The following is a 13,768-nucleotide window of genomic DNA, read 5'->3' on the forward strand; positions in this document are numbered from 1 at the left end:
AATAAACCCTTCTGTTAGTGATAAACATAAATCCCTCTACTTCCAAATGCATTTTTGTGCCTGTATCTCTGTTTTCATCCATGCACCAACTAAATAATAAATTTTTAAAATTTTTTTCTGATTTCAGCAGGTTGACTCAGGCTCAAGTGGATTTATGCACAGTCTCTATGTTTCTGAGTGTTTATGGTTTGGTTTTGTGGGGTTTTTTTAATGCTGTTTTCTTCATCTTTTGATCTCTAAAAAGCTTGTGGAAATTGTGATTTCCAAGTAGCCCGATAGGTCAGGCATGCTTGCTTTCCTCCTTTTCTACATATCGTACTGCAGCACTTACTGTTTGTCCATTCAAATAAAATCTTTCCCAGGTTCAGAAGTAATCTAGCACAGTGTAGCTTGTTGAGCTAAAGGGTGTGTGCTGGTTTTGGCTGGGATAGAGTTAATATTCTTCACAGTAGCTAGTGCAGGGCTATGTTTTGGATTTGTGCTGAAAACAGTGTTGATATCACAGGGATGTTGCCATTACTGCTGAGCAGTGCTTACACCGAGCCAAGGCCTTTTCTGCTTTTCACTCCAACCCACCAGCGAGGAGGCTGGGGGGGCACAAGGAGTTGGGAGGGGACACAGCCGGGACAGCTGACCCCAACTGACCAAGGGGGTATTTCAGACCACAGGACGTCATGCTCAGTGTATAAAGCTGGGGGAATCAAAAAGAGGGGGCGGATGTTCAGACTGATGGTGTTTGTCTTCCCAAGTAACCATTGCTCTGTGATGGAGCCCTCCTTTCCTGGAGAAGATGGCTGAACACCTGCCTGCTGATGGGAAGTAGTGAATGAATTCCTTGGTTTGTTTTGCTTGCATGCGCAGCTTGTGCTTTACTTATTAAACTGTCTTTATCTCAACCCACATGTTTCTCACTTTTTCTCTTCCAATTCTCTCCCCCATCCCGCTGCAGGGGGGGGGAGCGAGCGGCTGTGTGGTGCTTAGTTGCCAGCTGGGGTTAAACCATGACAGGGTGTCATACTGAGGCAATCATCCCTCTGTAGGATGTTGGCCTGGCAGAGTTTTTGTTACAACTGCTCTACCTGTTTATTTGTTTTGTTTTCTGTCTTCTGTCTTAAAACTTGAGGCCCCTTTGTAAGTGTGATATACTTTTTATTTTTTTTTCCTCTTTCACTCCTTTATTACTATGGACCATTGCAGATACGCCCAGACATTATAGCACGAGATGAAAACTTTTTTCTAGATTGTGAGGAAAAAATACATTTTAAAGCCAAGTAAGATTTGGTAGGTTAAAAATAGGAGGAAAAGGTTGGCTTCATAGGGTCATGAACTTTACTACCACGCTTGAAAACTGCCTAGAATTGACAAGGTCTCTTACCATCCTAGAACACTTCTTTTGCTTCCTTGTGCTCACAGTTTTACCAGGTGATAGCCACAGGGTTAAGTCAGTAGAGCATCCTGGCATAGTACGTGACATACAAAGAGAGAGCAATGGTGTTGAAATTCTTTTACACTAGGGGCAATGGATCTATCAGCAAAAATACAAACACGGCTGATTCCACAAAGGCACATTTGTAGAGAAATTAAATTAAATGTGGGTTGTGTAATTTGCTATGAGGAGTTAGCATAGTTAGTTCGCTAATAAAATGGTGCCAGAATAAGCAAGGGGTCACTCCGTTGGTTCCAATGTGTTTATGACTGGTTGCTTCATTGGTGACTTTGGCCTCTCTTCCATAAGTGATTTTGATAGATGCTGAGAAATGGAGCGAGGACAAGTTGTTATGGCCTTCAGACTCATTTTTCACTGTAATGTTAGCTGCTGCTGCAACATCCAGTCTGTGGAGCACCCCAGGATTGCCCACACCTGCTAGAGGAGCAGGGCTAGAGATGGAGGACCTGGGCTAAAAGGCACCTGCGAGGTGTGGAGGAAGAGGAGCAGCGGAGCAGAGCAGGGGCTGGCTGTGGGGCTGGGGAGGCACAGGAGAACACTCTGGGGGCTGAAAAACTCTGTGTGTAGTTGTGGAGCACCAGGCAGTAACTGGAGAACAGGGAACAGGGTGGGCAGACTGTGCCTGAAGAAGAACGAATGTTTAAGAGGACTTGATTTGGGCTTGAGGATTGGTGGTGAACACAAGTAACCACCCCTGGCACATGTCAGTCTGGTTTTCTGGGACTGGCTGGACTGGGAGCATCCCTACATTCGATGTACTCCTCTAATGGGAATGATAACTCCAAGCTTGACTCTTAACTGCATTGCTTATTTTTGGTAGAAATAGTAAAGCAACCCTTTGCTTTTCAGTAAACTATGGATTCAGTGAGGGTAGAAGCATGAAAAGCCTGGCAGTGGGATCTCATGCTACACGTGGTTTTGAGGGTGTGGTATGTGCTGCCAAATGTCTATAGAGCCTGGAGAACCACAGTAACCATAGCCAGGACTGTAACATTAATTCTTTTTTCTTAACTGTGAAATAACAGGCATATTTTTTGTGTTAATTTCACTGGTAGGAAGTTGTAGGTAAAGATATCCCTTATCATGCTGGGAATCGCAGGTGGTCAGACTCATGCTAAATTAATTTTTCTTTAGCCAAGTAAATTAAGAAAGCAGGCACCACTTCCCCACAAGGCATAGGGGCTGAGGAGTTAAAACTGAAGAGGTTTTCTTGGTCCAGAGTGGCAGGAGCCAGGGAGGAAGCACAGGTATGAGGGTTTTGGCAGAGGCTCTGTGAAGCACATAACCTTTGGTAGATGCATCTCTTAGTAGCTTTTGCATGCCGGTTATTTACTGAGAGGCCAGCTTTCATAAACATCAAAGTGCAGTTTCATCCAGTAATGAGCAAACATAACAGTATGGAGAAACAAACAGGGAAACTTGGCACAGCCAGTGTTTCCACCAACAGTATATGGAAAAAGGAAATAATTACAGTGAAATGAGGGGGTCGGTCATGAGGCTGTATCAGGTAAAAAAAATGGTGTGACATTTCTGATCTTTGATGCCTATCTGCATGTGCGGTTTGTCTCCAGTTATGGGGGAAGGTAATAGTAAGTAATAACTTAAAGAAATGAAAGGGTCCTTGGAAAAGGAAAGGATAAGTAGGAACAGTTGATGGGGAAGATAAAGATTTCATGTGAGATGTATGTTTCTTTCCTTGTTTTTCGAAGTAGTTTTAATCTCTTGTCCTGGGATGAGTGTTTTGAAAGCATGTTCTGCAATAAGCATAGGTTGTAAATCTCGTTGCCTACCTCTGACCTGGGAGAAGGCATTTCCTTTGGGAAAGAATGTTGGGAAAAAGCAAGAAAATGTTCATGACTAAGTCATTACATGTGACATTAACCCTCCTATCTTTCATTCACATATTTTTATATTTGCATTAAACTATGCTTAGCTGAGTAAGAAAAAGCATTACCCAGAAGAGATCCCTGAGTGGCTGTAAAAAAAAAAAAAAAACAGCTCCCAGGCTGGAACACAGGCCAGCCGAGCGCTCAGAGGCAGGATTAGAAGCGGCAGCTGCCTTGTGTGCTGCACAGCCCAGGCTCCACCAGAGCTGTACCTGGGCACTCCCTGGTGTTTTCCAGGTATTTTTAGGCAGGTGTGAGGATAGCTTTATTGTCAGCAGTTCACGTTTGCCCATAATCTTCATATACATAAAGCAGTAATAATGCCTACTGGGTATTCTCTCTCCTCTTTTTTTGTACCCCACCATGACATACCTGGAAAGAGCTGCTGTGTGCAAATTGTATGTTGCTTGAAGGAAGAGAGTGAGTGCCTGTGTTAGCATACAGTTATGAAGTACAGTAGTAAAAAAGATGGGAGAAGACAAATTATTTTTTCTGGTGTCCATCTGTACCATCCAATGTCTGACTGCTTGTCTCACAGCACAATCTCCTGTAGGGTTACACAGAGGATTTGAGAGCTGAATTTGGGCTATAATTAATGCTTGCCTCCTCTTTAACTTGAGGAGTTGTATACCATCACAAATCATAATTTCTACGAGAACCCATCATCTCTAAACTCTCTCTGCTTTCCTCTGCAATGTTTTCCTTTAGAGGAGTACCTCTACTTTTTTATTACATTGAGAATAATACAGTAGTGAAACAGATGTAAAGCTGTCGCTAACTTTCATGCCTGGTATAAAATTTGCATTGCTATTTAATAAGATTTTGGTAATCTCCTTGTTGATATATCAGCTCTCCTTTTGCCAGATTGGTATTAAACATTTGGCTAAAGCTGACTCTATGGTAGTGGGAATTTTATTGGCATGAGCAGTGTTGTGATGCTAGATGTGTTTTGGCTCTGAATGTAAAGGTACAAAGTTATAGTAACAACTCCCAAGTCTCCTCACCCTCATTACGAAGCTAAAAGCTGTGTGAAATAAATAGTAAAAGCAAACCTGTTTTTTCAAAGAAAATATGTAATGCATATAAAAGCATGAATGTTTCAATTAAAGCTAATGGGTACAATTTCTCACTTACCTGTGCTTTTCTTTGTTTTTCAGCTCATGGGACATTCTGAATGGGATCACAAACGAGGACCCAGAGGCTCACAGGTCAGTTGCTTAGTGTTTTGTGTTTGGTTTTGGCTTTTTCTAAGTCTGAGGTATTCAAGCAAGTTTTCCATCTGTGATTGGCAAAGTTGTTCATTTTGTTAGTATTTGCAGGATTGAATCAATGGAAAAAAAGCATAAAACTGTGACAGCTTTCATTAATATAATTTTTGAGCTGTAATCCAAACAGTTGATCCAGACAGAGCTGAGTCATGCAACAAAGTTTCTTTCAGTAGCAGAAAGATGGATTAGATGTATTGAGAAAGCATTTCTTACTCAGCTGTCTCCATCAGGATATCAAAGGAATGCAATTTCAAATAATGTGTGTATGTTTTGTGGTAGTTTGTTGGGTTTTTTTTTTCAAACCTGACAAACTTGTAAAACTTGGATAGTCCTCACACCTTGTTCAATAATAAGGGGATTAGTGGTGTTAGAACTGTGCGGGGAGGTGCAGGAAAGCCATGTGTAGCTACTGGTTTGCTCTTCACACATCAGTGAAAGGAAGTTGCGCTAGTAGTGTTAATGGCATCATGCCGATACATTTTTAAATTATCTACAGAACTACAGTTGCTGCAATGGAGACATTGCTACCGATATTGATGTTCAGGAATATTCCTGCTTGGGTAAAGCAGTCTTTCCCATCTGGTGTAGAAATTATATAAATACATTATTAGGGCTCTGGTATTTTGGAATTGCTTTTCCTTCAGGTGAAGGATTCTTATATGACTATGAACATCTATGTCTAAATCTATAATAAACAGGCTCTGCTGCTGTGGAGCTACATCTTTGCAACCTTAATCTCAGTAGGGTAGTTCCTAGCCTAACCTTCATAATGCCCCTTGCAAAAATCACTGGAGTACCTGCCTTTTTAATGAGCAAATATCATATGTTAATCAGGAAGCTGCTACTTATTTTCATAGACAAGATTTACTATTTTTAATGCAAAATTCATTTACTAAGTTTTGCTCTTTTGCCCTTATTGTTGCGGAATTCTACATTTTTTCTGGTTTTCTAAGCTTCTGTCTTGTATTTCATGTCAAAACCACCTTGAAATTTACAGAAAAATCAGGATTGCATTAAAAAGTTTAAGATGGGTTGCAGATCAGATTTTTTTCAGGTGACAGTCTGTCATTTCAAAAGATTAAAAAAAAACCAGAAAGCAAGCTAGTTTTCAGTGGAAACTGTGGGATTTCAGAAATCGGGGAAATCCTATGCAGTAAGGCGAGACCTGTTCAGTATATAATCTCTCCTGCCTCATCTGATGTGCTAGTTGATCACGTTGTGTTCTTCTGGTCCAATGAGTGGAAGGTAAATTGGACTCCTCTAAACTACTGTTGAGAGGAAGGCAGTCACTTGAAGGACTCTTAATGTGACTTAGACTTCTTAAACTTTTCTAGCATTATTGCAAATCTTCATCTAATTTTTTTTATGCATATGAAAATATGGGTAATCTTTTGTACGCTCTGAACCATGCCCTACAGTCCTAGTGCTTTGCCTATGGCAGCAAAATACATAGACTCCTGACTGGGGTGCATATGAAGTCTGCGCTGGTGTTGCATCAGAGATGGAGGCCTAAGTCCTGTCTAAGTCCTCATGCCTGATACATCCTGTTGGCCATGTGCCTCCATGCTTGCAGGATTTTTTGTTGTCTTCTAGGCATTTTTGAAGGTTTACAGCTAGCCAATAAGAAATGCAGGAGAAAGGGATTTAGGTGGAAGGTAAGTGGCATCCATCTGTTCCAAATAGATTTTAAATTAAAAGGTGAGATGGATCGAGTTGATCAATGTGTCTTGCTGCAGGAAATTGGACTTGGGCTGTTTAATAGATCCCTTTTGAGTTTTCTGAAAAAGTGAACTCACAGGATGAAATAGTTGCCAAAGAATTTTTTAATTATTTGTTCTCTTGAGGCTACAGTTTCTTCCAGGGAGGGTTCCAGAGAAATTAATATATTGCCTGGTTTCTCTCTTTCACCCCTTTCTGAGAATAAGGAGGGCTTGCGTGGCATGGCCTAATTTCAAAGGAAGAGGTCTTGTGGGCATTAACTCAGTTGCTGCAAATGCCCGTCTATATGGAGTGCAAGTAAAACCATTTGTTAGGTACTGTTAGGGAAGGTTGTACTTGGGCAAAATGAGATAACTGGTTACTAATCATATAGATGAAGTTCTCTGGGTTTCAACAGAGGCTGAGAAGGAGATAATTGTGAGAAGATAATTCTCTATATAAATCTAAAAATCTTCTCTATCTTTCTGAGAACGTTTTGTTGCTTCCTTGTGTGGTGTTTTAGATACTCCACCACAATTTCATATTTTAAAAAAAAAGGGGGTGAGGAGAAGTTCAGTGGAATTCTCTGCAGGTCAGCCTGCAGTCATTTGAACCTTTTCTGAAGGATATTGTTGAATTATTAAAAACATTATTCTAGAAAACTCTGTATCAGACTTTCATGTAAAAGACTCCTGCTGATTATTTTTTCTTAGGCAAAATATCTTTTAATTTTACTTTTTTAACAAAATAAGCAAAAATACTTCACCCCCGAGAGTGCGTTCCTTCAAAACAGGTTAAAATCTGCTTATGTAGGGTTTCCTTGACAGAGCAGTGAGGTGTTTCCTTCTAAATCCATCCAAAAAGTGTATAGTTTTAATTGATTTCATCCTGTAAGCACTCTTTTATTTCATTTGTGCTGTGTATAGGTATTCTGCAAAGCTTCTAGAAAGCTAATTGTTCTAAATCTTGGAAGAACCTTGTAAAACTAACAATCAGTATGTAGCACAGAAATGTTAAAGGATCTTGAATAGGGTGGGAAAAGAAAATGACCCAAGCTCTCTGATTACTGTGTGGTACCCTAGTGCCCAGTCACAAGAAGCAAGGAAGAAAAGTTTCATTAGGGGGAAGAAAATAAGCCTCAGTTATTCCACTGTAGCCTCAGACAGTTGTCTGTGGTAGGAATAGTGTTAAACCTAATTTAACTAGTTCCTTGAAAGGTTAGGAGAAATTTAGGAGGTTCCAGTTTTTGCATGTAATATGAAAGACCTGTTTTATCCTTTTGTGATTGAGTTGCATTGTTGCCAATTTGTGTCCTTAATAAACGTACCCTTTGTTAAACAAGATCTTGCCAAAAAATTAAGGTGAGTAATCTGCTAGGTATACTTCTCCTTCAAATCTAATGCATCAGGTGTTTAAAGATGGACTGGCAGTTGCCTGCAGGATCTGCCACAGTGTTGCTTATGGTGTTTCCCGAGGTCTGCGGGGCTTTCTTCCAGCAGAGAAATGGGACTTGTGAGGAGAGGTCTCTCCTGGCCAGTGGTAGCCTGCGCTGCTCGGCTGAGCAGCGAGAGGGAAGGAAGGGGTTTAGGCTTATGTTATTGGGAGCCAATTTATTAGTCTTCCATGATCTTTTAATTCTTAGGGGGTAAAGTGAAGAAAGTGGGAAGGTAGATCTTAGGAAGCCACCCGCGTGTGTGAATGTTAGCTATGTCACTTGTGAGAAAAGGAAGTGGAACCACTGGTTTACCATAATATAAAACTAAAATCCACATATAAACTCATAAAATTATTCTACCAAGACTCATTAAACAAAACTCTAATCCTATTAAGATTTTTTTTTTTTTTAAGAATTAGTAGGTTTTTCCATGGTATGTGTTGAAACATGAGAGGAAACTACTACAGTGCGTGTCATACTTCTTAATGACCCACTTGGAAAATATGTTTCTTTTCTGCATGTGGAGTTAAATGCAAAGTGATGTAGATAGAGGTAGTGATGGATGTCAAATGAAATACACTGAGGCTTATGGGAATTTCTGTTTGCAGGAGTTTGTCTCCTGATAAGCATCTGCAATTCAATAGAATGTAAATAGGACAAGTAAAATGCTGTCTTTACAATATTTAATTTGCTCCTGACTTCCACACCAACACTGCACTCACTTTTTTTATAGATTACACACATATATATGTATGTGTGTATGTTGTGGGATTCCTTTTCGTTTAGAATAATTATACTGTTAAGGCTGCTGTAATTACAGTGAATTATAGGATGCCTTACAAAGAGCAATGGGTTCCTGGCTACCTACCACTTTTTTTTTTTTTTCCCCTTCTTTTTTTGATCTCTGAAGATAACACTTCCTGCTGTAATGCTTCATGCAAAGAACTTACTCTCTGGATTTGAAATCATGCAGAAAGTGCAAAGTGAATTTCATTATGTTCCATGCTTAATTTTTAAAATTAATACAGGTTAGGATTTAGGCACGAAACTTCAAAATTTGAATTCAAAGTTAAAGAAATTCCTAAATGTTTAGGAGTCTTTAACCCACCTAAAGAAATCTCTCTCTCAAATATACACTTGCAGTCTGTAAGACTGCATCATCTCACTCATGTGAGGGGAAAATATTCATACCCATTTCTAATATCAGTACATGCTACGAGCAAATGTGACTAGCAGAATTCATCCTTGGCATATTATGCCTCTGCAGGAAAAATGTGCAAACTGTATTTTGATTGTTCTACTAAAACATAATACTTGATACTTCTAAGATATTTCAGGTGGGACCCACGGCACACTTTGTGCTCGCATTTTTACGAGGGACCTTGCATATGTGGGAGTTATTTGTTGCTCTGTCATCAAGACTTGTTTGGCTTGCTGAAGATGTAGGCGTTGCCCCAGGAGTCAGTGGAATCGAGCGATCATTCCTCCAACATTATAAAAGGATCATAATTGGGAGAGAAACACAGAGGTCCAGTGTTTTTAATTCTCTTTAAATATAAAAGCTCTCAATTATATATTTGAGGTGCTGCATCTTACCCTTCCAGTTCCTAAGCAACAGCTATTTTCAGATTGAGTGCGTCTGGTGTTGTCTACCTACTTCAGGCTTTTGCGAGGTAATTCGTCAGTGAAAGCTAGGCTTTTCACTGTCTTGCCCGATTCCCTTTGTCGTGGCACTATAAGGAGACAGATGCTTCAGAGAAATGGGAGAAGCTTGGGTGTAACCGGTCTCAACCTTGCAGCTCGCAAAAACTTGTGTACATCGGGGAGCTCTGCCGTCTACAGCAATGAAGCACAGGAGTCAGAAATAAGGTTCTTGACACTGATTTGGGAGAAGCCTTTTTCTCAAGTGTGGAAAAACCTCTAGAGCAGATTCAAAATCATGAGCCGGAAATCTCTATACTTGCTGAAGCGTAGATGGGAGTCGATACCCGCTACTGACCAGGTACTGTGCTCTGGTGAATCTGTTGTGTCTTTGTCTTCCCTCGCAATGCCACTGTACAGAGATTTATGGTGATTTAACGGTGGTGGTTGGGGTCCTCTGCATACAGTGAGAACCAGCTGATCATTACTTGTCATTTCCACGATGAATAGTGCAAAATGTTGGTAAAGCTGATTTTGCAAGAGCATGTGCTTGTGAATGTGGAGGTGCCATGACAGCCCACTAATGCAGACTTATTTAACCGACAGAATCGCCCTGTCTCAAAAATGAGACTTTTCTAAAGGTTTTAGGAGTATTTTAAACTGAGTGGCTAAGGAAAAGTGTAGACTACTGCTGATGCATTCCTCGGTGCATGTGTTTGTTGCATTTCATATCTTGTATGTATGTATATATATATGAAATCACTGATTACAAGTAGATATAATGCATTGGCAGAACCTCAGCTTTTTCGGCATCGCCTTGGTTGATGCATCATTTCAAGTATGTTAACAAGGACAAGAGTAAAGCAGATGTAAACAATGTAGACCAGATGTAATGTAAAAATTGTGGGATGCTGTTTGGAGCAAGCATTGTCACCATAAGTAGGAATAAGACGTGATGAATGGGAGTACAGTTAGTACATTTCCTACTTCCTGCTCCAGGCACTCCAGGATTCTGTGAAATTTTTTTCAATATCTTACTTGGGATGTAAAGACACTAAAAGAAAGAATTCTAGAAATAATATTGAGAGCAAAGTGGAGGTAGTAGCTTATTACACGTTCCAACTCAGTTTTCTGTTTATGAAGCAGTCGACTATGAAGGGATGCCTTTATCAGTGGGAAGGAGGCAATTTGGGAGAAAATTCTTCAACAGAAAGAAGGATGGACTACAGAAATATTTCCCAGTTTTTGAAAAGGATCCTCCTGTATACTTTTCATTGAGAGGGGGAAGCGAAGGGCAGATTACATGCCATATTTTATAGAGTTGTAGATTTTAAAGCCAAATTGGACCACTGTGAACATCTAGAGATCTCGGACATATTACTAGTCAAAAAATACCATGCTGTCACATCGTGTCACATCAGGCCTATGTTTTCTGGTTAAATAAAAATATGCCTTTTAAATATATCCAGTATTAATTTAAAGTCTTCAAGTGAATAATAATCCACCAAATTCTCTGATAGTTTTTCTATTTTTTTTTTAATGTTGTCTTTTTTAACATAGTGCCTTCTCTTTTGACTTCTTTGATATGGTGGGAGATTTAAATTAAATTTGCTACACCTTTGAATGCCAAATTTAAAGAGCTGTCTTTCAGAATTTTTTTTTTTCCTGAACAGATACCTAGATAATTCTTCTCCTTTGGTTTGCTGTTATCTAAACTAGCTGAAACGCTAAATTTCAAAGGAATCAGGTTCTCTGGTAATTCACAATAAAAAATTCACAATAAAAATAATAAGGCATTGTTGATTAATACAGTTTCATTGTATTGAAATTGAATTGAATTGATCCAGTTCAATCAGTCATTCTTAAATCTCCTGGTAAAAGAGGGGTAAATAAATGCTCTGTATAAAGCGAGTCGTCATCCTGTTAAGATGTAGAGACACTAATGTCATTTCAAAGGAAAGCTGTATTTCAGCCTCACTTTTCCAGTGTTTCCTTTTCCTTGTAATCACTCTAACCCTGGTGTGGCATTGCATCATACTGTGTTACAGTATGATGTATCTGGGAAAAATAAGTATTCCTTATCTAGATGTGAGGTGTGCTTGACTGCACTGAGTTGTATATCCATTCCATCATCATCCCCTTGATGCCTCTGGAGGGTTTTAAAAGAGAAAAGGAAATTCCCCTGACCCATCTACCACTTTGGGAGAAATGAGACTCAGTAAGTGATGCACGTAGATGGAGTTGACTTGAGCATAGTGTGAATCTGTAAGGGTTGTTTGAAGATAAAGTAAGGGAGGGAAGATGGTGTTCAGCTTCAAACACAGATATTTCTGTGGCTGTTTGTACTGCCCCTTACTGTGGGTGGCACAGGTGGAGTGGGGCTACTCTGCTCTGCTTGTTCTCCCCCTTGCTCAACAGTGCCTCATAGGAAAATGCAGTTACTGTGCAAGAGGACAACCACAAAGAGGCAACCTGTTTGAGCATTTTAAGCTGATCCTGTTCACATAGTTATCATATAAAAATAATAGCTCTGTCTTTTGGTGCAGATTAATTATTTGGTCCTTAAAGGGATGCACTAGCCTAGTATGTTCTAGGCTAACCTTGAGGAAATGATACTCTATTTTGATATGTAAGTAGTAACATCGTAGACTATTTCTCTATTCAGAGGAGATCGAAGATATTTATGTTAACAAATGACAAAACCTCTCCAAACTGGTTTACTGTATTACCACTTTTTTTTTTTTTTTTTTTTAAATTAAAGACTAAAGGAAGGAAATAAAATGGAATTCTGAAACTGGGATTTTTGGCTTGATTTTGTTTCTAGTTTAAAATAATACAGCAGATCTGACTTTTGAGGACATGGGAGCTGTAAGTCTACAGTGAAGTCTGATACTCTATTTGAACACACTATTTTTTAAAAGTCATTAAGTCATTTTTATTCCTCATCTTACCTACTTTACATCAAATTGAATGAAACCCAGAACCATTTAGGCAAGGGTGAGCAGGATGAGAAGTAGGGGTAGAGAAAAAACAAGAGTAGTTACGATGGCTGTAGACAATATTGTTGAGGGGTGGTGGTCTTAGGCGGGAGCATTATATAATTTTATTTTTGATCTTTTGAGCATATTTTACACTCACAGACACTATATCACAGAAGTCTCCATGGTTTCCAGGGTCTGATATGACAAGGGAATTTTTTGGTTGGTTGTTGTTTTTTTGTGTGTGTGAAAGAAAGAGGAAAGTGGGTTTGAGTGTGAACCCTGAATTAGATCTTTTTGCTTTCGGTTGATGAGAAACATCTTACCTAGCTATACATTTTTATATGTGGGAGAGCTTTATCCTGTGGGCGTTTTGTATAGGTAAATTTAAGCAAAATGGTGATGAATTAGCTTCTATTCAACAAACTGTAGTATCTCTTAATGCTTGAATCTTGAATGTCTTTATATGTCTCAATAATTTCAGAAGGAACTACCTTTATAGATCTAAGGAAAGAATTTATGAATGCTTTTCTTTCTTGTCCATCCAGCAGTTTGGATTGCCTGAAAGTCTTTCCTGAAGTTTCAGTGCAGGTTTGGGGGGAAATTCTCTGTTGGTTTTATTTGGTGTATGTGCCTGAGGATCTTGTTTCTTGGACTGATCTTAATTTTTTATCCCTGATAGCTGCAACTGAGAATGATTTCACTGAATAGATATGCATTTAAAGTGCTGTGGTAACCAAATGAGCCAAAGGTGATGAGGTGTTAAATATTTGCTGTAAGGATGTTGAGTATTTCCCTCTGCCTGAAATTCCCTGTAGATTCCATGAGCCATAGTCTTTGAACATAAGTTGCATTTGATACCAGTCCTAAGACAGGAAAAATTTTCACACGTTAGCCCATGATGGAAACTTCTAATTGTTTCGTTGATGACTATGAATTTAAAAACAGGAACTAGATTTATACAACAATATAAAAGCCAAATAACCCAGTAATTGATACACAGATTTATATAGCTAGAGCTCATTCAAAGGAATGTACTGTGCAGGTAAACAAATTCATCAGTAATATTTCTTTAGCTAGAAATGCATGCTTATAGCAGTGTAAACAGTGGTAATACTTTCTGTACCATTAAGTCACCTGTTTAGATTTTGATGAATTTGTGTAAATCCCATAAAGTGATGCCTCTCTCACCTGCCAGTAATTTACAGCACAGCCATGCCTAAGGCAGTTTGCATGTACGGTGCAATATCCTGTTCCTTACCACTGATGAGGTAGATAAGAGAAACTCCCATAACCTACAACTTATGCAGGGTGCTAAACAGTGACTGATCCTAACGTGACTTGAGTCATAACTCTGTGAAATGATGAATCAAGGGATTTTCCGAGAGAGAGCTTGATCTAACGTTACATCATGC

General features: G+C 39.3%; 1 protein-coding gene across 1 annotated transcript in view; it reads left to right on the forward strand.

The window, feature by feature from the left end:
* Window positions 1-13,768, forward strand: part of PDE3A (phosphodiesterase 3A) — a 259,054-nt gene that overhangs the window by 161,126 nt on the left and 84,160 nt on the right. The window contains exon 2 of the mRNA XM_041118210.1: window positions 4,491-4,541. Within this exon, the coding sequence (XP_040974144.1) occupies window positions 4,491-4,541 (51 nt within the window). The remainder of the gene's footprint in view (window positions 1-4,490; window positions 4,542-13,768) is intronic.

The sequence above is a fragment of the Aquila chrysaetos genome, chromosome 17 (assembly GCF_900496995.4).
Source record: "Aquila chrysaetos chrysaetos chromosome 17, bAquChr1.4, whole genome shotgun sequence".
In the NCBI taxonomy this organism is placed as follows: domain Eukaryota; kingdom Metazoa; phylum Chordata; class Aves; order Accipitriformes; family Accipitridae; genus Aquila; species Aquila chrysaetos.